Source organism: Sparus aurata, chromosome 3 (assembly GCF_900880675.1).
Source record: "Sparus aurata chromosome 3, fSpaAur1.1, whole genome shotgun sequence".
NCBI classification, from domain to species: Eukaryota; Metazoa; Chordata; class Actinopteri; order Spariformes; family Sparidae; genus Sparus; species Sparus aurata.
In genome coordinates, this window is record NC_044189.1 from 18,522,524 (window position 1) to 18,549,718 (window position 27,195).

Consider the following 27,195-nt stretch of genomic DNA (forward strand, 5'->3'; position numbering starts at 1 on the left):
TCTTTCTGATAAAGAACTGTTTTTGCAAAATTCTAACATTGTTACATTCTGGCTGATACTTAATGCTGTTCTTTGATATAGTTTGCCCTTAAACAGAATATGGTCATCTGTAACTTTTACTGGTGATGAGCAGCAATTTAAAACATCTTCTAAAATATATCTTCCCATTTCTTAACTTTGGACAGACAGGGTACCTGTTTCCCATGGTTTCCAGCCTTCTTGCTAAGCTAGTCAAACCACATCCCGACTCCAGTTCTGTACTTGTTGACAACATGATTATTCATGGTAGCAGTTCGGCTCTAGAAATGACAGTGGTCATTGCTGTACCTCTTTGGTCCAACCTGAGATATCTTTACAAATATTCTATTGAATATTAACTTGCCAGTAGATCTGATAAACACTAGAAAAACCAAGGACAGTCCCTTTACCCTCAGGCGTACTATTAATCTGCTAACGAGCTAGTGTCAGCATGCAAACAGACTAAACTAAGTTGAGCACGGTCGAATTTATACCCACTCAACATCATCATTATTATGAGTATGTTAGCATGCCAGTATTAGAAATGAGCACTACTGTGCCTAAGTAAAGTCTCACATCTATTGTAGCATGGCTGCAGAAACTTGTTGAGAGAAAATGTGTAGTTTGTGTGTCATTGCTGTGGCTGTAGTTTATGACTGCATCATATCAAAACTGTTCCTGTAAATATAATGGTATGTTGTGGAACCCTTTCACTGAGAAGTATCAGGACCTAAACTCAACTTAATCTCTAGTTCCTGTCACTCAGTATGATTGGCCATTACCGGTGACCAGTGCATGGCTTATAACACGTTAGTAGGAAATACTGCAGTTCATTTTCAGTTGGATTTTATTGAGCACTTTATTTTGAGATTTATTTGAATGAGAGTGAGAGAGGTTCCTGCAACCTTGTGGAGTAGGGTAAAATGTAATGTTTACTCGTCTTGTTTAATGGTTGATTTTTTATAATGAATATATAATTGAATTTTCCATTCAAAAATGTTTGTGTGTGTTGTCAATTCTAGTTCTCAGAAAGAAATTGAAATCAACAACAAAATCAGAATCAGCAGGTCAAACTTTTAAGATTGCAATCAGCACATTTCTAATTGAAATCATTTCAAAAAATGCTTTACTCTAAAATAGCAGCAGTGACCAATTAAATTGGACACTGGGTGTGTATCATTTCAAATGTATACCCTTAAACTATGCAGAAAACTGCAAAATATATACTGAGTGGAGACAACAGTGATGAAACTGTGTTTCAGACTGGATGATGGATAACACACACTGTACATTAATGGATGACCAATACCAAACTCACTATTTCAATTCCTGGAAATGTTTCAGCATTTGAAAAAGTCTGCACCTTATCAGAAGTTCAAGCCAACAATAACCATTTAGATAATGCTGAAATTTACTGCAGCAAGTCAAAGTTAGATGTGGAATGGATACTGCTTTACAGTCAGTAATGTGGTTTCGATATACAAGCAGCTTCTGCCTCCACCGTTTGTTGTACAAAGGAACAGTACCCTGGAGTCTCTGTTGCTTTCTGTACACGCACAACTCTGTAATTAGTCATGACTCTCCACCCACACACTTGAATCATTCAACAGTTTCTAATTTTCACTCTATAGACCAAAAGAGCTTCATGCCAAAAATGAATGCAAATTGAATTACTCCTTTCACAAACAGATTGTTTTACACCAACACAAAAAACATTCTGCACAAATTCAGTTATTTCAGTTACAATAGAAAGAGAAGCTTCTCTCCATCTCACAAAACAAGAATATATTTTAGAACTATCACATGTGGGAGAACAGATGCACTACATCTCCTCTCAAGATAAGGAACTGCAGAAGTTGAGGGAAGTGACTGTGACATTTCCACCATCTTAGCATCCTTCATCTGATAATCCAGCTGCCACCGACGGGCCTTAAATGTCAGGACTAATATGAATAAACAAACTGTGGATACTAACGCTGCCCATAGTAGACAAAGAATGAATAGGAAACGCAATTCCAGTTCATACTCACAGGGTGTAGATGTTTTATGATGTTAACATCAACTATTATTGCCAAAGTTATTATTCTCTAAATATGGAATAATCGATATCAGACCAGTATGGCCCAACAGTATCCAACCCCTATCTATCCGCACAGTAGGGCTGCACGATTCTGGAAAAAATGTCAATCGCGATTTTTTTGCTTAGAATTGAGATCACGATTCTCTGGCACGATTTTTTTCACAAAATGTTTATTGCACTGATGAACTTGAACAAAAAAAGAAAAAACATGATAGTATGGCAGATACTACTATGCCTCTGCCAAAGCAATGTTTTTTTTGTTCATTTCAAGTTCTATCATTGGATGAGAAATTATTTTTACACAAAAAAAAAAAAAAAAAAAAAAATTAGTCTCCCAAGATGAGAGGGCATTCTTTTATACCTCATGTTGTACAGTGTTTATTGGGGCCGTATCTTAAGCTAGGTGATATGTGATAGCTGCTGTGATTGGCTTTCTAAAACGGAGGCATAATTTTCTTCCTTTTCCAAAAGCCGCCTCAGAGGTAGAGGTAAACATGTGACGTGACGTGAAGCCTGACGTTGGGCTGTGAGCAGTTGACAACGAATTTGTCTTCAAATAAGAGCTTTACATTACACCCCATTGGAGTTTAGAGCTGGGTTCTTAGCGGGGGGCTTTTAATTTGAGAGTAGCTACCGTTCCTAGATTGTGGCTAACACAACAAGCTAACACAACCATACAGCTAGAGATCCAGGAGAGGCTAGCATCTCCTGATCTCAGCGGCTGTCCAGTTGCTCATCTAGCAGGCGAGGCGGAAATAAGTGTACCCTCCGAGGCGGGAAATCGGCAGACCAAAACAGACCCCCATTTTGCCGCCCTCTGTCTAAAACCGCGGACTTAGCCGCCAAAAGGATGGGCAGATTGGCGGCTTGCTGCCCCGTCTAAAAACGGGTTCTCACTAACTCCTTCCATACACTTAACTGCAGGCGGGCTTCCGCCACTGAATCACTGTTCAGTGTTGCCAGATCGGATTGACAGTTTCCAGCCCAATCAGATCTTAGAACCCGCCCAATCCACTAAAAACCAGCCCAAATCACGAAGTTGCCAGACACCCTTGTGTGTGTGTGTGTGTGTGTGGGTTGGGGGGGGGGGGGGCTTCTCGCTGTTAGCGGGGGGGAGATGGAGAGAGAGAGAGAGAGAGAGAGAGAGTTATGCTCCTCGCCGTTAGCTGGGGGGTGGGGTTGGTGCTTTTCTGTTCTATTTAACTTGCTCCTCCGCCGCTCGTGATGGGCTCCCGCAGTTCAGAGTGCTGTTTTCACAATATTAAAAACCCGCCAAATGTGGACAAAAGCAGCCCAAATTTTATTCACCCACCCAATGTATTTTTTTCCCGCCTGGCGTCAACAAAAGTAGCCCAATTAGGCGGAAAACCGCCCAATCTGGCAACACTGTCACTGTTGTTAAGACGCTTTACCACAGGTTGAGGGCGGAGGCAGCGGCAGTGCTGCGTTTGAGGGCACTTCAAAAAATCCGGGAGGAAAATATGAGCATTTGTTTGTGATTCAGCTCGAGATATAAAATGCTTCAGAATCGCTGTGTGTAGATATGAGATCACGTGTATGTGTGAATCGAGATCGTGATTTTTTAAAGATTTTTTGTGCAGCCCTACTGCACAGTAGCCTAAACAGAACCATTTGATTGGTGGACCTTGTTGGCCATTTTGGCCTCTGTTTCTGGAATTTAACGCCCCATTCATTTTTTCTCTCACAGACAATATGTGTGATTCACAGTTGGAGTACTTGGATTGGATTGTAACACGAAACTGTCCTGGTTAAATCAAAGGTATAAGCCTAGGTCCAAAAAACACTTTGGAAAAGACTGACTTAACTACATCTCATCAGGGGACAAACATCCAATCACTAAGCTTAAAATTCTGTGACAGGTGCTTCTGACACCAGGTGGAAGCTAAAGATTATAGTGTTGAGAAAGAAGAAAACACAATCTGGAATTTTTCAATAAATTCAGCAAGTATTGTATAGAGCAAGTGTTTTGAATTTGTGGTCTAGCTTTCTCTTTCTTTCTTTGACTAGTTCAATATTAAACTCACCTGTCACATGCTACCTTATCACACACCGCATTGTGACACTCAGCCATGTGACACGCTGCAGCCCCAGCCCCTTGTCCCCTCTCTCTCACACACGCACGCACACACACACACACATAAACATAAATGTATATATACATACATATACACATACGTAAATATACATAGATGTACACACACATATACACGTGTATATATACACAAAAATATAAATACACATATACAAACACACACACACACATATATGCAGAGATTAAATTGGGCCGGAGCCCTCATGAGCTCAGCTCCGCCTCCTCACCTCGTCAGTACAGCCAGCAGGAGCTGAGCTCCCTCTAGTAGGATCATTTCGGACCGAAACGTGACCGCGGTGAGCGAAGGTCCGTTTCTCAATGGATTTGTCATCTAGGAGGGCTAAAAAACAAATTTAGCCGGGGTGTATTTTTCATAATGGCGGGGAAATTTTTTTAGAGGCCAGAATCCAAAATGGCTGTCGTGGAAATGATCTTTTTAATGGTTTGACCTACAATGATGCACAATACATGGTTTCAGACCTTATTTTTGTCAAGAAATACATATTTCTGGTTAAAATAATAATTTGACCTTTTTTTTTACCTTCAAATTCAAGATGGCTGCCAATTTTAGTGATTTTTGGGGGAATTTTTCCCCTTTTTGGGGATTTTTTTCAAAATCGTCAGAGAGTCTTCATATTAGGTTCTAATGGAAGCTCTGCTCATGATGAATTGAATAATATACAGTGTAAGTACACAAAAATAATATCCGAGGTCAATAAATCAGATGTATATGTATAAACAACAGTTGTTGATTTGCTGTTTCCCATTAAATAGAATAGCCTACGAACAATATAGTGTCCAGTTCTTCCCATGACATTCATAATGAACCAAAAATAATTTTGCACAATAGCTTAACATAAAAATAGGTATGCAAAGGTAGAAAGGTTTGTTGCTTGAGCTGAATTTAAAGGTCAATTCTTAACAAACAGTAAAATGTTTTATTAACCCCAATAACCTAACGTTACTTACTCTGAAATGCTCAAAACGTAACCCTAATTTAATTTTATATACATCTCATTCACTCCTAATGTGTTAGAAACAGAACCATCAGCGGCTATACGAGTTGCTTTCCCTCCCAAAGAAAGACAAAACACACAATGTCCTGTGAATGTGTCCTAAAATGTGGTAAGCCCTGTAAGCCCACAGATATTATAAATCAAGGCAAATGGGAGAACTTACAATTAAAAGCCCCCCCCAAAAAAATCCCTCCAAAAATCACTAAAATTGGCAGCCATCTTGAATTTGAAGGTAAAAAAAAAGGTCAAATTATTATGTTAACCAGAAATATGTATTTCTTGACAAAAATAAGGTCTGAAACCATGTATTGTGCATCATTGTAGGTCAAACCATTAAAAAGATCATTTCCACGACAGCCATTTTGGATTCTGGCCTCTAAAAAATTTTCCCCGCCATTTTGAAAAATACACCACGGCTAAATTTGTTTTTTTAGCCCTCCTAGATGACAAATCCATTGAGAAACGGACCTTTGCTCACCGTGGTCACGTTTCGGTCCAAAATGACCCGAGTGTTTCATCGTAATCATGGGTGTAACTACCATTATATGACTTTTTAAAATCATTAATTTGGATCCCCATCAATACATCAGGTATCAAGGTGGGTGAAGTAACTGTCACAGCAAAATGTTAACTTTGTTTATTTACTGAAACTAAATGTCTGTATTTTTCACCTTTTTGTTTCTGTGATGAAGTCTCTACATAGCTAATGCTACGTTAGCAAATTGTGAAAAGATGAGGAGGGCGAGTAGTTTTCATTTGATTAACCACCCTCATTAGCTAAACGTAGACGAGCTAATGCTAAGTTAGCGTTTCCCATTAATCAAGTCATTCCGCCACAGTCTCTCACAGAAAAAAAAAAAAAAGAAGTTACATCATGACCCCCCCACCGCCGCCGTTGATAAAATATGTATTACGCTGATGGTGCAAGGTAAAAAAAATAAATATTTTGAGAGATAATATATATATATATATATATATATATATATATATATATATATATATATATATATATATATATATATATATATATATATATATATATATATATATATACACACACATACACTAGTGCACTGCCCGTAGGAAGTATGTATTTCTATACAAAAGTGGGAGGTTAATAAGGGAGTCACGATTTCAATTTAAATCGAAATGTACCGAAATTAAGTCAAAATCTCGAACTTCGAATTTAAAAAATGGGATCATCGATGCTGCCACACCCCCATGTCACGTCCGGTTGGCTTGCCAAGCGGAAAAAACACACACGGTAAGTGTTGAAGTGCTGCGAGTCAACCTCCTCTAACTTAGCTACTAGCTAAGCCAGTAGCTATTAGCTACAGCCAGCCAAACGATAGCATGGTGTTACACCATTCCTGTTCGGCTCCCAGACCATGGTCGGGAAGCACAGGGGAGATGATTTCCTGTGGGGCCGAAGTTTGTGTTTACTGTCGGTGAACCCCCTTTCACGTGTTAAGCTGGTCGGGAAATAATACCAGGGAGCTTTGCTGTATCTTGAGGAGCCATCGCCTTTATTCACAGCCAAACTGCAGACTGTACACATTACTGCTGTTGCTACTACTGCTACTGCTTTTGCTTATCTTTCTTCTCCCATTCATTCACTGTCTGCACGTACGCACGCTCCCTCAGTCTCGCTCGCCCACTCACACCTTACGCACCTTACGCACACACACCTCACGCACCGCCCTATTCCTGACAGGGGCTCCGCCACTCTTACAACAATGGCAACTGGAGACCCATCGACAGAACATGAAACCCCTCCTCTTTCACTGAAGTCGCAGGTGTGGAAGTATTTTGGATTTCCAGTGAGTTATGTTGACAAAAAAGCCACAGTTTGCAAGCTCTGCAGAAACTAGATGGCAGGTTATTTTGTTTAAGTTTCTAATTGACTGAAGATATAAGTTATTGTTACATTATGTTGTTAATAAATGTTTTAAATTTGACAATGTAGTGTGGTGTATTGCGAACAAAGGTCAGATATTATATTGCATTAAAGTCTAGTCTAAAAATGGCATAGCAGCCTGAGCTTTAAAAAAAACTAAATGTAAAAATCGAGGATCGAACCATGACCTCAGAATCGAAAATTGAATCAAAACGAGGATTTGGAGAATCGTGACACCCCTAGAGGTTAAGTAGCTGTTTCATGGGTGGCCAAATGAGGCTGTGTTTGAAGGTGGGACATCAGGGATATAATTGGCCATTTTTGACTACTTCATGCCAGACAAAAAGTGTTGATCCCCGAGTACAACCTGACAGGCGCGCTTGAGGAGCGGTTCACCATTACTCTCCTGCCTGTCAGATCGCACTCGGGGAGCAACACTTTTTGCTTGCCATGACGGCGACGCGCAGGAGATGCAGCAACTAACGTGAGTAGTTCAAAAACTTTCTTTTTCATAAACTCTGTGTACACAAACAATTTTCTCAATGCTCTTGTTCATGAGTAGAGACCCTGGTGATGCTACGTGCAAAGTTTCCTGTTGTGTCGAGCCTTCTTAGGGGCCATCCACACGGGTGAAAACGATCTTTTTTTTCTCCGTCTTCCTCGTCATCGTTTTAAGAATATTTGCGTCCACACGTCTTCACTGAAAACGACCGAAAACGCTGTAGTTCATATTCCAGGCCAATAGGTGGCGCTTGACAGTCACCAAAAACGGAGAAGAGGACACGGAGCATGCGCATCAAGCTTGCGCGCTGTAAACAAACAGACAGTAGACAGAGAAACCGAACACAGCAAGAAGAAGATGAAAATGGCTAGTGCATGGAAACCAGAATCGTTTGTGTGGACCGGTAATGAGGTCGAACTGCTGCTACGGCTCACACTCAACTACAAGGCATGTAAGTTGCAAGAAAGGCTCAATATCTTCTGCAGCACGAACACGTGCATGCAGGCCGCCATTGTTGTTGTTGTTGTTATGGGACGTCGCGGGGTGGGGCGATGGCGTCATCATTTTGAAAAGTATGCAGATTCGCCGTCCACATGAAAACGGGAGGGCTGCGTTTTCGGATTTCTCCACCCTGAGACCCGTTTTCAAAAAAGTGCGTTTTCAGGCGCTGCGTTTTCAGGATCCGTATGGACGGTCGGCCAAAATGATGCAATACATGTGCGTTTTCGCAAAACGGCGTTGTCGTCTGGACGGGGCCTTAGTGTTCTAAAAATAGCGATTTTGATGCTAGCATGTCATGCCCCTAGCTCTCCCATTCAAAATTAACGTGCCCAAAACCGAAACTACGGTAAATCTTAAAAGTGCCTCTTTCGTCGTAATTATGCTTTTACACGAAGGTTTGACTCATATTCAATCCCAAATAAAGTCTCGGTTGCTTTTTGGCGAGAGTTTCGCTTTAATTTGCATAGGCAGAAACACCATTTGTATGTATAACAAATACATCAGCCCAATCTTCATCCAATCATCCTACTGCCAATGGGTGATGGCAATGCTGCTTTTAGACTGGCCTCTAACCTGAAAACCGCCTGGCTTGGTAGTACCTGCCAGGGGTATAACCCCCACCAGTATAGTCTTCTGGGTCACGGAGGAACACAAGCCTCCCCACCACGACAAGGTAGCAACAACAGGTGTTTTTCTTCTTCTTTTTTTTCCCTAGTTTTTCTTTTCTTTTTTTTTTTTTTATCCAGCCTGGATCCTCGACCCCTTCTCTGTGGCTCTTGGGTCTGGCACCCCCCATCAGTTCCTGGTTTGTTCTTTGCTTAGTTCTTCCTCTCTGGGTCATATTCATCTGATAAATCAGGCAACTGTGAGTTTGTGCAGCTAGTACCACAATATTCTCCGCAAATGGCAGTGCAAGGGAGTCCAACAACCAATGTGTTTTCATCACTGAATGACTCATTACATATTTTACACTTCTCCATTTCTCCCTGTTTATATACATTACACACTGCATAAACAAAAAAGAAAAGAAAACAGTGTTGTCTAGCAATGAAATTAGGCCCAATAGAATTTACTAGTGCTAGCAAGCTAAAGTTAGTTTGTTTCAGTAGGCTAGGCGATGCTACTTCAAGATGAAAAGTAGTTTTGGCCTTAAGCAAAATGTGTCTAGTTAGAAAGGAGTTGGTAACTTAAGATGTTCCGATTGGGTTTCTATCCTGGATATTGCTGTTGCTAGCTTCTCATAACACAGCAAAGCTACTTTACAAATGGTGGAAGTCTGATGTGTGGCCCGCCTGGTCTGAAATACTTGTTAACTACAAAAAGAGAAGCAGTTTTGGTGTCTGGCAAAATTATTTTAAAGAGCTGGAATGTCTGGAAAGTGTGTCTATCTGGTTTTTCATCCGTCTTCTGTGTGAGAGTGAATCGTTTAGTTGTTAAGAATGACTTCTGCCTGTAATCTCGTAATCTTACCAACAATACCAATCATTTGTAAATCTACCAGTCTCAAAATGGATAAATGCACACAGTAAGGAATTAATGCATGAAAAAGGACTCACAGATGTATTTGGGGAGTTGTGTATATATATATGACTCGATACATAAATGCATTTTTAATGCACACACAAATATGCTTCAATCCATATGTAAGTAAAAAAAAATTCACATATAAAAATAAGATTTGTGAACATATTTGTGATGCGCACACAAATATTTCTTGTCTTAAATCTGTGCAATAAAAATTCACAAATGTACAAATCGTCAGTTATTTGCAATTTTCATCAAATACATATTTGGAAGTTGTTACATTGATATATGAATTGTCAAACGCGCATTTGTCTCAATGCTTGTAATTTTTAAACCTCCCTGCATTTGTGTGCGGATTTTTGAGACTCATCTAGCACGACTCCGATTCACAAATGCGTTTTTTCTACAAGGGGGTCGTCTGCAGCCAATCAGATGTCTCACTTCTTTACAGCCAATCACATGTGTGCCTCTCCACGAGGGGTTGTCATTACAGCACGCAACGGATCTAGGATGATATGGATCTAGAGCATAGACTCTTCCGGTTGAAGTGGTTGAACTCTGTGTTTACGCTAGCGTAGCCGTCATGCTCGCTCTAAAAACCGGCTTTTAAACACAAAGAAAGCGACAAAATGAGGTGGAGGTGGATACACAGTATGGATGTTTTAAAAAGTCGTGGGGACAGTGCTCACAGTGCCTCACCCGTCAGTTCTCACGGAGTGGGCAGATGACATAAAGCAGTGGCCCGACATTAGCTACATCGACACAGTTAATTATCTTATATTTTCTGAAGGTGTTGACGGCGGAGAATTACGTAGTTACAAAAGCACAGAAGCATACAACTACTTGCACAGTAACAAAATAGGGAAAGTACTGTTGAAGAAACACAGCAAGTTTATATTTCTGAAGGAAGGCAGCAGTGGATCCCAGCCACAGGGTCAATCAAGCTCAACAAACAGCGTGGATAATGCTGAAGGAAAGTGAAGTCGTGAAGACAGGCGGCTGCTCGTGCATTGCCGGGTTAGGGAAGTCACGCATCAGCTATTCTGTGGAAGATATTCATAAACCCAAATATTTATTTTAGTGTCAAAGCCGCGAGCCACGCTAGTCTCCATTCCTCCTTCCTCAGCATGGCGTGTAGGTCGCAGGGCATGGACATGGACAAGTTCGTCTAAGTGGTTGATGTTCTACACAAGACGTTTCTAAAAAAACTTTCAATTTTCATGAATTGTTGTGGCAACCAACAACGGCACATGTTGTACCTGAGCTCATTTGAAAAACAATTTAGCATTTATGATATAACGCTAGTTGTTTAGGGCTAGCTCAGCGGCAGCAGTCAGTAGCCCTTTTTACACAGCGTCTCTGCATTATCTCCGGAGCGGTGGTTTGCCAATTCTCCGCCGATGGTGATTCACACAGAGCGAAGCATCTCAGCCTTCATGTGTGTAATTCACACAGAAAGCCGGCGCTGCGGCTCCTAAAGAGGCGTGACGGTACACGGTACACGTCATGTTGATGACGTCGGTGTCTCCCCAGGTGTTCCCCCGTTAATTTAAACCTCCACCTGGAAAGTGACCGAGTTAAGTTTTTTGCGCTAAATTACATAATTATACATAATCATCAGTAAACTGGACGCTGTCTGACTCGGTCACTCGCGGGGACGGAGGCTGTTTTCTGGGGGAAAGTTCCCTGAAGTCTCGGTCCGGAGAGCTGACGGTCGCAATGATTTATTTTCATCACAAACACTCGGTGAGTTAAAGTTTTTTTATTTGTTTTTTTGAGCAGATATGTGAGGAAGAGTCGGGAGGACAGACAGGAGGACAGACGCTCCTCCACGTACAGCTGTGGTATTTGTTTTCCTCATATACGTAGTTGCCAAAGACAGTTACAGTTACTACGTTGCTTTTGTTCGGTCCTGTAACGTTGCTTTGTGGGGCATTTATCTGTATTTAGTGTTGTGACGTTCACGAACGAACCGATTCTATTGAACGGCTCGTTAACATGAACGATGGGATCCGAGTCGCAGCTGGGAGCCGTTCTTTTTTTTTTTTTTTATCACTGTGTGCTCCTCCTTTGCTCCTCTCCCTGAGTGGGACAGAGAAGTTACATGGGGAGGAGCGCAGCCCAGCTGCACGGTGCCTATTAGATATGCAAATGTAGCATGACGCCACCTGAGTTGTGCACGCTGCCTTTGCGCAAACCCCCCCCAAAAAAAAAACTGAAACACGTGACTGCCCTGCCTTGGAGAGCAGAGCAGAGCAGCTGCAGCGGTCTTAATTAGGAGGAGGACAGTTTTGTTCCAAATCTCACCCCATCATACCTCCCAGTGACTATTTCCAAGATAAAATGAGTTACCACCAGGCTGGCTTCTTAAAACTTAATAAATTTAAAAATCTGTCAAATGAGCCAGTTTTTTGAACGGCTCTTTGAAAGGAACGGCTCACCAAGATCCGGCTCCCCTCAAAGAGCCATAAATCCCATCTCTATCTGTATTTAGTTGAGTGAAGGACCTGTGCAGTTATCAGACTGCACGACAGCCCCCACTCCGCGCCTCCGGATTATCCGTTTACACTGGGATGGCTCACCAATAATGCGGCCCTGATACTACCTCCAGAGGCGGATCAGCGCCGGAGCGAAATTTCCCCCCTCTCTGCATCTGAAACTTTCACACAGAGGAGGGTGCGGAGAATAGGCGCAGGATCCCCGCATGCAAACGGCAGTGTGAAAGAGGCTAGTCATGCAGTTGCAAGGCAACCGGACACAGAACGCCGCTGGCTGAAGTAGTTATCTGTCATTGCAGCCCCCACAGGCTCGACTCTAGATCCGTTGCGTGCTGTAATGACATCAGTTAAAACCCCTCGTGGGGAGGCACTCATGTGATTGGCTGTAAAGGAGTGAGACATCTGATTGGCTGCAGAAGACCCCCTTGTAGAAAAAACGCATTTGTGAATCGGAGTTGTGCTAGATGAGTCTCAAAAATCCGCACACAAATACAGGGAGGTTTACAAATTAAAAGCACTGAGACAAATGCGCGTTTGACAATTCATATATCAATGCAACAACTTCCAAATATGTATTTGATGAAAATTGCAAATAACTGACAATTTGTACATTTGTGAATTTTTATTGCACATATTTAAAACAAGAAATATTTGTGTGCGCATCACAAATATGTGTACAAATCTTATTTTTATTCCTTTCTGTGTGCATTTATCCATTTTGGGACTGTTCTGACTCCATAAAAATGTAATCTCACCACGTTACTATTGACTAAGATGGCTATTCTGAATTTCTTCTGATGTTATCTGTGGTGGAATGTCATTAGCTAAGGCTTGTTCACAAAAAAAAAAAAGAATTTAGAAAGCAACTGGAGGCAAGATTGTGCAATCAATTCTTAAGGTCAATATAAGTCTTTTTGTGGCAAGTGACCCAGGTAAGTGTGGCAAGTGACTTCAAATTTATCGTGTTTATGCATAGGTTACCTTACTGAATGGACATGAATGTGTTAGTTATTTGGCCCTTGTTTTTTCTACATGTGACTTAATGGCTTCTTGGCCCATTATACAAAATGTTTTACTTTTCATGTAGACTTTCAATGTGTAGAGATTTATTGTGGTAGAAGTAAAGGAAAAAATTAAGTCTATGTGGTCTATTTTGGGTAGCCTACATTCGATTAGCCTGTATAGCTCTTTGCATATTAAAATTCATTTTCAAAGAAACTTGTAATACAAAAAATGTTACTTTTCATGGGTACTTTCATTGTATAAAGTTTCATTTAGATAGGAGCAAAGGAAAAAAACAGTCCCATTGGGGTGTATTCTTGCCTGGCCTTATTATCACACATCTTGGATTGATGAGAATTTAACATATTTCCTCAACTAGGATTTCTTAGGACTTTTAGTATGTTGTTCTGGACACCTCATAGAAATTATCTAAGCTGAAAAAAATTCTATTACAATTAGTTCTATTTTTGGCTCCAAAATTAGTAACTTTGCCTGGACTAATATGTCACAAATCTCTCAACTCTCAAAACTCGCGATCTCTATTGCGGACACTTTCGTGACAAAAGCCCGTTTTAACCGTTTCTTCCCGCACCAGACACAACGCAAACGTGACGGCAATGTTCACAAAAAAGCGTGGCGGACATTATTTACCGTAAGTCCGGTTTTGGACGTGCAGTGGGTGTGGGCTAGCCGTGGGTGTGGGCTAGCAGCTAACGTTAGCTACACACGAACATCCACAGATTCCTATTCCAGTTTGTTGTCCTTGCGTATCCGGAACTCCTTAGACCCGAACAGACTCGGTCCGGACTCGTTTAGTCTCATTAATCCACAACAGTCAGTTTAGATGCACAGAACGGAACGGAACCGCCGGCAAAATCCCGGTCCAGGTCGCGCCGCTGCAGGTATAAATCCGCTTGTTTCTTAAAGTGTGTCGTGGAGTCGGGCTCTGCAGTGATTGGCTCTGGTGCGCACGTGGCTATGGTGGCTACGGTTGACAATGCAAGCGGAATTCGTAAAGCATTTATGAAATAATTTATTAACGGTATTATTGCAGTCCAAACAAATGCAACGTTGCACACCCTTAAACCAAGCAGCAGCCATGTTGTAAGTCTCAGTCTGATCCTGATCCGCAGAGATATTTGAGGAACACACACACACACAGACAGACAGCGATTCCTTGCTTTTATAGAGAGATGTCTTATATAGATCACAGATCACAACTACTAATCAACAACTAATTGATTTATCAAGGAAATAAGATAACAACAATAAAAATAGCCAATAATAGCATCCCAATTTTGGTGTAATGACATATGTAGAAATGCAGTCCTCATATTTTATGATAGGAGCATGGACCTGTTTTAATATGGTATGGCCAATGCGTGAACTTGTTATACCTTCAGAAATAAAGGCATCAGTTTTCTTTTACATAAATCATTTTTTCTGCACCTGATTATTTTCTGCACCGATGTTTCCGTCATCTTGTTAAATAAAGACAACATACTGTGGCCCCAACTCTGTGTTGTTCCTCATATATTCTCTGCACTGTATTTACTGTTATGTTGAATCATGTTATGAAGCAAAGAGGCATGTACAGTGGAGCTTCAGCAGCCAGCAGACAGTTAGGACTTACAGAGCAGCACACTAATACGTAGGTGTGCCATCTGTGGAATCTTGAACTGTGTAACTTTGGATAATGCGCTCCAGCATTCTGGGTTTGTGTCCATTTTCTTCAAGTTCAGTTATTCTGTGGCCTTACACCATTTAAACTGTGTAGTTACTTCTCAGCTACAGACATTTATTAATTCTACATGGTGTTTGGTGGAAAGCGTTAAGGTCCTGTGCCTCAAGTAAAATTCTCTTATGTGTCTGTATACCGTATTTCCATCTCCTCCCCACCCCCCTCACATTTCCATGTCTCTCACCAATAGCTGTTCTTGGTCTTCTTGGGCATGCGTGTTAATGGTGGCTCCAGGCAGCCCAGGTGATAGTAAAGCTTGCAAGTGTCACACAACACCAGCAGATGTTGGTCCTGGTTTTTCTTACAGATGCCACAGCTGCAGGAAAATATGCGACATTATGTGTGAGAAAAGGCTGGTTATTGTTATTTGTAGTAATGATTTGTCAATGTAAAAACACTGGAACACAACTGTGTGACAGATGAATTCAAACACTCAACCCCAAATAATGATGGACACATGCAAGTAAGGCACACTCTTTCTGCCTCCAGCATTTGATGATATTTAAAACAAATGCACCCTAGTTTCAATATCACCCTATTCTTCTCCCGCAGACACTGTGTGTTTACCTGTAGAGGATTGCTGGCAGGCTGGATGACTTCCCTGGGGTTCCTCCCTCCTTCTTGCTGGGTTTCCTCTCTTTTGGGGCTTTCAGAACAGCTGGGGTGTTTAGTTTCTGCCAAAACAAGGTCCACAAATGTTTTTGTTTTCCAGCTATGAACAGTAGCATTTCTTTGATACACGAGTAGGTCAACAATGAAATTGGTGAATCTTTAAGAAGGAAGTCAGAACAAAGTTGATAACAAGGAACTAAAATGATACTAATGTTTAACATTGTAGCATTTAAAAAAAACACAAAAACAATCATAGTATTTGACATCCCACTGTCCTTTTTATATGCTCAAACGTCAGGAGTACCAAGCTAATATAAGATAAGAGATTTTGCATTTGTTATTGTTATACATTTTTTTTGCTTGCATATATCAAATTTTATGAATAATATCCCAAAAGCAAAATCCCACACCCTCCCTCTTCAGGAATTCCTCCAGAGCCTGACTACACCGACACGGACTGCCCCACAGCTCTCGCTGGGCATCTTGGAGACATGTGTTTACTAGTTCACTATACAACAAGCTCTCTCAGCTTTTATAGTCAAATAAATACATAAATAAAAGACTGTGTTAAATACCACAATCATAAGTATCAATCAAATCAATCAAAAGCATAACAGCCATCACATACATGCCTCTGTCCAGAAAGGTGACCCAGGGCAATGATTGCACCTTACTGACAAGGTGTGTGCTTTGTGCTTATGTTACCTGCTAAAGGAGTGTGTTGCTTCCCAAGCACTCTTTTATTGGGCTCGGGGGCTGTGTGCTTTGTGCAACTTTGTTAGCCAACTACTAAAAAGCTGACTCAGAAGCTGTAATGAGTGCAAGGGTAGAGTTTATGGACGTACACTCAGGGCTCTATCTTGCACTAAGCGCAATTGACTGTACACTGGCGCTTGTGTAATTCCTATTTTGCATTCGGCGCACATTGGAATTTTCCCTCCACAGACGCACGTCCTCCAATTAGGGAATGAATTTGCGCTCCCCGGGCGGTTCAGCGAAAAGAGGAGGCGTGTTCCGGCGCAAACGTTCACTGGTGCTATTTTGCTGTTTCAGAAAACAATTCTGCAACAGACCAGGAAAAACCTAGTCTAAAGTCAGTGGCGCTTATTCAGATGCTATTTTAAGGGTGCATGCTTGGCCATAATGTAGTGTGTGCTCGACGTGCATACACTTTGCTTCTCTCATCTACAAGGAAGCAGTTCCTGTTTTTGCAAACCATACAAAAAAAGTTTAAAAGATTTAAACAGAAGAACTAATTCTGTTTCCCTCTGATATGCGACGCGCCCGCCGTAGCCGTGAGCGTCCGGGAGTGGCAATGCGCGATGTGCTCCTAGTGGAGCGGGTGGACGGAGATGGAGTCTGGGGAGGGGGAGGATGGAGGAAGGGGCACAACAGGAGCAGGTGGTGCGTTTGGAGACTTGAGGCGATGCGCCTGAGAGGCCGCAGCAACATCGCAACCTGGTCAAGATGGGCGTTAATACCTTGCCGCATCCCGGACAGTGCGGTCCGGTCTGATAATGCTGCCACGGCGTGTAGTGGGTCTGGATCCTCTGCACCTTGGTGTTTGCGCTGCTCCGTCATCAGCTGGCCGTTGCGCGCTGCTCGGCCCGTGCGCGCTGCTCCCGAGGCCCGGTGCGATGTCATGGGGATGCCAGCCTTAGAAACAATTGTGGCAATTTCCTCCCTCGCCCGTTTAACCAAAGCTAATTTGGATGGATTTCTCCCATCCCCATACAATGCCACTTCTCGGTCTTTTACAGCCCTGACGAGAACGTCGGTCTCCTCGGCTGTGAACCGCTCCTGGCGTGCGCCTGGCAAATTCGCCATTATAATAGCAATCCGCCATGGAACAAGCGCGCCTGCTTTTAAAGGGAATGTGAGATGACGCTCTGATTGGTTCATTGCACGTTACGCCCAAACCACACCTATGACTAATGTAGCCATTTCAGACCAACCCATTTTAGATTTGCGTTGGGCGCAAGAGTCATTTATCCCGCCGGCATAATAGCATTAGCGCCTAAGATCCACCCACAAAGCTCCTTGTGTTTCAGATCGTTAAGATGGAGCCCTCAGAGTGTGTGCAAGGCAGGCTGGTACTTGGGTAGGTCAGGTAGGTCATTAATTTTTAAATGTTATTTGTCAGAGCATTTTGCTTCATTGATTGCTGTCAGGATGATAAGAAAATACTTCCAGAACAAATCTAATATAACCTTAGCGTTAAACTTGGTGCCAAAGATACAACAACATGTGGTTCTGCCATCTTTTATTGCATAATAATATTTGCTTCATGATGCCAAACTCATTTTGGTGGATAGTTTAGGAAAAACATTTTAGTTTGTAAAGTACAGACCAATGTTAGTAAAGAAAGTAAATTGTTCATACAATCAGGTTTATGAAGAGAACATGTTGTTAAAAGAGTAATCTGTCAATCATCTATTATGCATCCCAGTTCAATATTTTGTCTCTGGGCAAATTCATCCAGGTCCACCATGACCAGGGCACCTCAGAGAGAAAAGTGCAATTGTAGGCTGGAGTTGTTAGACTTAACAACCCGTGACACTTTATTGAACACCTGCTTTGTGTTTTAGAGTTTAGACTATCCAAATTAAGTGTCAGCCAAAGGGGAGCTGTAAAAGTTCCTTCACAGTGGAGTTGTGAGGAAAGACGAAGGAAAGCTATTGAACGTGGCAGGTGAAAAGAAGCAGCAGACTGCAGCAGCCAGTCTATTTGCCCCAGCATCTCAGGTGCATTGCTGCCACACAGGTTAATTAGAAAACTTATCTCGTACGGACCAAGTCTGTCACTTAACAGACAAGGTTTTCCCTGAGGAAGTTCTAATCTGGGCAGGCTTGCTCTGCCGGCAGCACCAAGGGAGCGTCCCTGCAGGGAGGCCTGATAGATGGAGGTATGGGGTGACCAGAGCACATGGGGCTATCTCCTCAACCTGGACTGCAGGTCCCACCACAAGGAAGCATCTTTACTGCTGATATGGAGCAGTATCAACATTGTTAACATGCTTTATCAGACAGATGAAGAAGTTTAAAAGTAGAGATTATAAATAGCAGAAACAGGTACACAAGACAAGCTTTAAGCTGTTCTGTCCTCTGGGAAAACTCATCATAACATTACAGTGCAACAGCAAACTGGGCACTTACTGTTGCTGAGAGCATTTCACCAATACAGTAAAATAATGAATATAAAGCCTTGTCTGCAAGAGCAAGTTGTGTACTTCAGCTCTAAAACTAATCCACCCATCTCTGGGCCCTAAAGCCTCTTCTATCTGAAGCTGTCTGATCTAATATCAGATTGTGTACTGCTTAAATCTCCATTACCTCCTGAGGATACATGTGGCCAGCAGCAAGAATGGAAGCCACTCTTAAAATATGTACATAGCCAAGTAGAGCTGTAGTGCTGAAGTTTGTTTTTTGTCTTTCTTCTCATACTATTGAACTTATACAGTCTTTGGTCTTGACCAAGTCTGATTTTTTTTTTTTGTCTTTACATTTACATTTAAGGCATTTAGCAGACGCTTTTGTCAAAAGCAATTTACAATAAGTATTTTTGTCACAAGGATGAAACCACAACATATCACCGCATATATAGAGTGATAGAGTCTCGAGTCTTTTGCAGAAGATGGCGAGTGATTCTGCTGTCCTGACATTGGTTGGGAATTCAATCCAGCAGAACAGTGCTGTGCAGAACAGACTGTGGCGTTGCTGTCTTATTATTAAAGATCCCCTTCCAACATGTATTATGATATACATACCAATAGTTTTTTCCTCACTAAGGTATAATTTCAACATTTAAATACTTTTGAAGGGCATCTACTACTCCTCTTTCAATCCAGTCCAATTTATGAATATGAAGAGTTTAACTGCTGGATACAAGATGTTTCCTATACTTCACTGTTAAGTACATTCTCAGTGTATGCACACTGGAGGCTTAAATTTTCCACTTTAAGTACACATGTAAAACCTTTCAAGTTTTCAACAAACATCATCCTCTTCTGAACAACAGTTTTGACAACTCAAACCTCAAAGGGCTAAGGCTTACAACTACATAGGCAACACACTTTGTTGTTTAGTCATAAACAATAACTGTTACCTGACACCCTATGTGAGTTTGGAGTTGTTTTATTCTTTTTCATTACTACATGATCTTCTGATTTGAATTATAAACTCGGGTACTGATGTCACTCAGATTCAACTTCATTCACACATTGGTATCTATTCCTTTCAGCTCCCTTCAGTTCTTTTTCTGGACCTCAAAATATCAGGTTGCAGGTCTAGATGGAATTTCCTGTTGATCAACACTAAACTGGACTGTACTGTAGCACTTCTCACTGTTTTAGCACCTCATAGCTATTACAGCCTGATGCAGTTTTATTGAAGCTGGTGGGATACGTCTTCTGAGTGCTTTCTTGTGAAGTTGCCAGGAGTGCTAAATTTCAAGGAGCATCAGGAACAAAAGCACTGACTGTGTACTGGAAGAGAGATGAGAGTCCCAGTTGGGGACATCAATAATTTCTGCAAATGCACAGGCAGGATGACAAATAGGAGATGAAAATGTGGCAGATAGATGACACAAAAGCATGCAGTGCTGTGACTGATGTTGCTACTTAAGCCGCTCGTGTTCATAATTAGGTGATTTATGGTGGTCATTGCAGACTCACTGCCAGTTTTCTTTCTAATCCCTGTCCATTCTGCTGCCTCGCCACCACATTAATATCATTTGACCATTTATCTACACGGCTCATTCTCGCAAGGGCCACACTTTTAATAAGTCTTTTTATAGGTTTAGCTGCTACTTTTATGCATAAAACTAGGGCTTTCATTGTAACGCAATAATTTCAATTAATTATAGAAAAAGTAACATGATTATTCTGCTTGGTTTTAAAAAACCCTGCAGATTGATCGCACTCCATGAGGCCCCTCTACCAGCAGCTTTGTAAACATGATGGAGAAAGAAGACTAAAGCGCTGCTCCGGACAGAGTTTCTAACTATTAACGTTCTTTCTCAAACAAAGAATGCAATGTGGTTAATTGCTGTAACGGCACCGTACCCACGTCATAGCCTGACGCACAGACCTCCCAAAAAATGTTATTACACGTCACAGTGACGCGGGCCGCAGGGGATGTGACTGGACTGCTTGGAAGCATCACATTTTTTGGCTTCTCTTCCGGTTCTTAGTGGCGGTGCGAATAACTTGGATTGTTTCCCCAACAAACACACTGAACTCTTTTGCTGTTGCAGTCTTTCCTAACAGGCTGGCTGCCATCTTCTTGGATTACACCCATAGACATATACATGTAGACACCGCATTGACTCTACTTGGATTTGACGCAATAATGTACTGTGGCAATGGGCTAACACAGTCAATAAGGCGTCTACGTATATATGTCTATGCTTGGCTAAATCCTCTATTAACCACATTGGATTTCGATGGTCAAGATCGTGACATCATTTCAATCAGTATCCGACTTAAAATCAAGATCGTGACACCTCTACTAACTAATGCTACTGAATTTCTCCTAAAGAGGATCAATAATGGTATATCTTATCTCAACTTAGCCTCAAGGAGTAAAATGCTCGTTGTTGCTTGGCAACACCATAAACTCCTCCTGGATATCTCTCATTGGCTATTGTGAAAGCACACACGTAATAAGAATTGAAGAATTGAGGATTAACCATATAAAGGCTTGATGTGATTGTTTCTCTGCGGTTGGAATAACTATATTCTCTCTGCACATTTTGACCTTGTGGTAACCTTGGGTGACGTACGAGATCTTACACATTTAAGACTTGTTGAACATTGGTCCAAAGGCTTGAAACCTTGAGTTGTTCAAAAGATGAAAGAGGCTTGAATCCACTGAACTAGAAAGAATAATATTGTTTCCAGGACTATGTAAACAGTTGGAATTGGAATCTCTAATCAAAATGATTTCAGTCAGATTGAAGATATATCGTCCACTTAACCTCAGCTACTTACTTTGTGTTAGGGCTGCAGCTATCGATTCTTTTTGTAATCGATTAATCTAGCACATTATTGATCGATTAATCGAGTAATCGGATAATTTTTTGTTTTGCGTTTTTAAACAACCAAAACAAATGATGCATAACGAAAACTATGTGGCTGTAAAATGATCAAGCATTCCTCAAAATAACAGAGGTATTCATTCCAACTCCAACATTTGGCTCCAAAACTAAGCCCATTTATTAAGTGCCAGTGCCAATAATTAAACAACAATACAGTTAAATCAACTTACTGTAAAACATGTATAACATGTAAAACTGTGAATACAAACTTAAATAGTAAAGGCCATTTGGCCTTGGTTTTGTTTTCTTCATACAACATTACAAAAAAAGGATTGCACCTTCTGCAAATTACCCACCTGAATAAATGTAAATAAAACAATTATAAATAAATAAAATAAATAAATAATAAATTAATTATAAATAAGACTTTTTCAGTCTTCAGTCCCCAAATCCATGATAATCACACTAATCCGCCAGTCACAAGGAGGCAAATACACTGTGTGGGAAGACTAGGGTCCTACCTACTCCACATTATACGTGTCCTCCTGGAACCAAAACTTATCCTGAACTGTCAGGAATCATTTCAAAGTGACACAGCCACATTGGATTAGCCGGTGGAGGCGGTGTAATGCACTCAAACAGAGTTTATAATCACAAAACAGCCAATGTAGCACGTAATTCATGATCATGTCTGTATAAAGTGATGTTTATTTATGCTCTTCTTCGGCGGCTGTTTCAGTGAGTTTTGGGCGCAGAGTGATGAGACGTATACCGTTGAAAATTGTAGAGTCCTAGCTTTCATATGACATGCTGTATGTAGCATTAGCATGAAGTAGTGTAATCGCTAACGCCGATTTTTCGGACATGCGCCATTAGCGTGTTTTTTCTATGTGCTCCTTTAGTCGCTTGGTGTTGGAATTGAGTTTCGATTAGGTGAAAATGATTATCATGAGCGTTTTAGCCGAGCTTCTTCCCGTTAAGTTGGTGTACTGCATTAATATGTTGCTACATGGTTAGCATGCTCGCATGTATAATGCAACATGTGCAGCTCGGGTTGAAGAGGTTAAAAACATCAAAGCTAAACGTCATATCTAGTCAAACCGCATCACGACATCACTACAAACGCAGAGCTAAAATGTGCCAGCCAGCTAAATTCAAAATGTATGACGCGCTGGTGTGCTTCCTGAACAACGGTCCGTGTGGAACAATCAGATCCCTGCGCGTATAGTGTGCGTCATAGGAATTTAACGAGGCTTCGAGGCAGAGTTTTTGCCTCGAGGAATTTTTATAATCGAGTTAATCGAGTAACTCGATGAATCGTTTCGGCCCTACTTTGTGTGTTAATTCAAGTTTGAGTTTGCTGCAACAATAAGACTACTGATCTCCGTCTATTTCTGTATACTGCAGTTCACAGGTTTTAATAACCCATCAACCACAGTGGCACATTTTGGCAATTGGTTGCCATAGGAACTAGAAGTGGGAGACAGCTTTGACTTCACCATGGTCAGGTCTGACTTCATGGCATATGACAGGTCAATCAGTTAGTGCAAGATGAAAGGATTTTTGTAAACAGCAGGGTTATTACAGACTGCAGTATCACCCCCTGTTGGCCATATGAGCTGCTACTCACAATTCGGATAACTTGCCTTCACAAATTACTGCTACGCTAAAAAGGGAAATCAATCAACAAGAGTCTTACACAGACTTTCTTAACAACTAATCTGCATGTGGAAAGCAGGATGGCTAAGGGAGCGAAGAAGGAGGAGACGGTGTGTGAAGAGGCAATTATGGTGTTTGTACCTGGCCGAGGATGTCCCCCAGTAGCGTCCACATGGCCTGGCCTTCACTTCGCAGCTCTCCATTGACATTCAGTAGCTCCTCCAGAGATTCACAAAGCTGCGAAATGGGAGAAGAGATAACATGAGGAAAGGACACCACATTTTTACAGATATCACACAGATATACTGCAACTGACAGCTATTTTCATTGTCTATATATCTGTATATTATTTTCTTGATTAATCAATTAGTTGTTTGGTTGCCCTATAAAATGTTAGAAAATTATGTAAAATTAAAAATGTTATAAAATAAATACTCAAACTAATTTGTCATCAAAATCCGTGTACCCTTCGTTCTTTGGTTTTTCCGTTTCAAAACCAAATTAAAAAAACAGATAAACAACTTCGTTTTTCTGTTATTAAGTTTTTAGATTTTTACTGTTTTGTAATTGTGATATTTGGAAAATTCTGATTTTGGAGCGGCAGCGCAGTAATTGTAATTCATGTAATTCACACAGAAAGCTGCGCTGCCACTCGTAAAGAGACGTGACGGTAGACGTCATGATGATGACGTCGGGGTGTTTCCCCTGCGGTTATTTATCCTGCACCCAGCATTTAAAGGGGACCCTGCGGTTAATTGAAACCCGGCTATTATTTGGTAATATATGGTACATTTACACCCCGCTCTGTACGCCGGAGCGGCGGTGGCCATGCACATCCGCGATTCATTTGCAGCCTGGACGAGGAGTGGTGTGTGTCTCCTCTCTGCTCTGACTGCAGGCTGGACTGCTGCGTGAGGCTACTGAGAGACTGACCGCCTGTGAGTGCTTTTGGACGGTGGAGGGACTCATGGCAGCACCCGCTGCTCGTTGAGCACAGTAACTGCAGAGTGATACGTGCTTTCAAGTCAGAGTCTCCAAACACCAAAAAAGTCTCCAATAACACCAGTAAAAGTCGCTAGATTTGTCGGTAGTCGCTTTTGACAAAAAAAGTCGCCAGAAGGATGATTTGTTTGTGTGTTATAATAGTCCAACCACTTGCATTTTGACATGGGGGGAATTTTCGCGATTTTTTAAAAAAAATCTTTTTTCAGATTTTTTTATTTTCTCTCCAATCCTGTAGCATACTTGCACTTGCACCAGCCACTCCAACATTTTAAGTGCGCCCTTATTACAGACTTTATGGCAAAAAGTCTTTAATAAGGGCGCACTTAAAATGTTGGAACTGCTCCGTCTCTCCTTCTTTCTGTCAATTAGGGGCTGGGCGATATATCGATATAAAACTTATATCAATATATTTTTGAAATGTGATATGGAATTAGATCATATCGCATACATCGATATAGTTCACATTTGCGCTGTGATCCTTGCTCCGGGCAAGCTGCTGACCCGGAGCTCTCTGCACTGCTCCCCCGGAGCTCTCTGCACTGCTCCCCCCGCCCCTCCTCCTTCATGCACAGAGAGGGGAGGGGCTGGAACAGACACTCCGGCACTCTTCAACAAACACTTTGGTGGCCGCCGTTGCCCCACACTTTGGCCTTGATGCCCCGTGAAAAAAAATCATCGCACGGCACCGGTCAGCGTAGCGAGTTTGCCTTTAATTACAGCCACCTGAGTGCACAATAGTCACTCACAGTAACTTCAGTGAGTCCGCGGTTCGCGCAGGTGGAGTCTCATCATCACGATGATCTCACGTGAAAGCCTCTCAAACAGCAGCAGCGTCTCAAAACAGAAGAACGAAACTTACAGCACAGCGAGCGAGCGCAGCCGGTTTTGACATGATACGTAACTGACTTATGTGGTAGGATTTAGTCCGGTAAAGTTGGAAATATATTCAGATTCGAACTTCCCGGATCAATAACTCATAAGTGCAACCTTGTTAAAACACAACTGACGGCTCTTTCCTACAGTAGTAAGGAAGACAACGAGCTACAACCGTATGTTAATCAAAACGAGCGTCTGGACATTAACTCTGGTCTGTATGGTCAGCCAGCTGTGAGACGAGGGCGCAGGGACCGTCTACAAAGTGCAGCACTGAAAAGAGAAACTACAAAAAATATTCAATATCTTCACTATTTTTCAGAGTGTAGTGTCACCAAAATCACTCCACACATCAGTGGTCTCCTGCTGGTTATTCTACAATTTTTTTGTTTGGAATTAAATGTGCTTTGCCATAATTTTGGGGAATTTCTATTTGGGAGAAATATTCAATAACACTAATATTCAGTATAGTGTCACAAAACTCACCTAACCATATTTAAAAAAAACTTTTGTAATGTAACATTAACTTGATATTGGTATTTAAATAATGTTTTAATACATTATCCATGTTATTGTTATCCATCTTATTATAAATTAGGATGTTATGGTACAGTCTGAAAGGTAAATCAACACATTTTACTCAGTGGCCTTTGTGCCCTGTCATGTGGCCTTTGTGCCCCTGACAAAAAAAAAAAGTGAAGGCCAAATGGACTTGCCCCTAAAATGACGAAATTCCCACCCACATGTCATATTTGGCTTTGACTTTGACTGAACATTTGCTCTCACTTTGCATAAAAATATCGGGATATATATCATATATCGATATTCAGCCTAAATATATCGGGATATGACTATTAGTCCATATCGCCCAGCCCTACTGTCAATCAATATTTTATCAGTATAGGCTACATACACACATAGCCTACCCCGTTTATAGAAGTAATCACAGTCGTGTCCAGATCGGCGTCTGAAACAGTACTTCTACGGCGAAGGTTGTGTTCCATGCAAAACCTCCTAATGCTCATTATGGAGCATTGCGAGGCTCCTTCACGCTGCAGGACATCTCTTATCTCTGAATGTGTCTTCCCACTCTCAAAAAGTTCGCAGATTGGATCTGCATAAGGCTGAAGTGCAGCCATTACTTGCAGTGAAGTCTTGGTGATCTTGGCAGTTCTACTTCCTTATTTGTGTTGAGGGGAAAAAACAAAATTGATGCCGATTTAAATCCGTTGTTGTTCTGTTTTCCCTTTCCCCTTTTTTGTTTTAAAACAGAATAACAGCTACAAAATGTGTGATTTTGTGTTATTCAGTTTTTCCGTTTTTCAGTTCTGGTTTTAAAACAAAATAACAGAAAAACAAAGTTGTTTTTCTGTTATTTTAATTTGGTTTTGTAACGGAAAAACCAAAGAACGAAGGGTACACGGATTCATCAAAATAGTTGGCAAATAATTCAATACTAACTAAATCGATTTATCAATGCAGCTCTAGGTCAAAATTTAAAAATATCACTGATGATAACCCAGCTATTTAAATGATTCATTGTGCACAGCTGCAGGTGAGCGTTTGATTCTGCGCTTACTGTCACTGTTTCATATTAATTCTTTATTATTTTGATGATTATGATTTGCGAGAGTTGAGCCTTGTGTAATGACTACTACTTATCCGTCAAAGAAAGACTTGTAATAGCATTCACCCACTGCCATTTTCTCCAAGGCCAAAGCCATGTGAGAACAACTCATGCAGTGCAATTAGCAACACACACTCCATTAATAATGTTTAACATACGCGGCACAAGACTGAACGCAACATTAACTCTTGTGGCTTTTACTCTGCCGCTGTGTTCCCTTCCTCATCGTGACAGATAGAGTGGCAGCCTCTTCACAGAAGTCACATGTTTGAGGAGAGATGGGAGAAAACCAAGCACAGGTTTCAGTTTTTATCACATAGCCAAGTGAGGCCTTATCTATTGTGATGACATAGTTGTATGTGCCAGGCTGAACACTGTCCATAAGAAAATAAGGTAGGATGGCCACCTAATGGTAAAAAAACAAAGTAAGACAATACGACATACCACTTGAAATTCATACATTGATTTTCTTTCATCTGAAAAACACATTC

At 41.3% G+C, this 27,195-nt stretch overlaps 1 protein-coding gene across 7 annotated transcripts in view; it reads right to left on the reverse strand.

The window, feature by feature from the left end:
* The window catches only part of phf14 (PHD finger protein 14), a 140,610-nt gene that overhangs the window by 67,995 nt on the left and 45,420 nt on the right, over positions 1-27,195 (reverse strand). For all 7 annotated transcript variants that reach the window (XM_030412968.1, XM_030412965.1, XM_030412966.1 and 4 more), the window contains exons 11-13: positions 23,341-23,436; positions 15,460-15,566; positions 15,077-15,208 (exon numbers count right to left, since the gene is read on the reverse strand). In XM_030412968.1, coding sequence (XP_030268828.1) covers positions 15,077-15,208; positions 15,460-15,566; positions 23,341-23,436 — 335 coding nt within the window. The remainder of the gene's footprint in view (positions 1-15,076; positions 15,209-15,459; positions 15,567-23,340; positions 23,437-27,195) is intronic.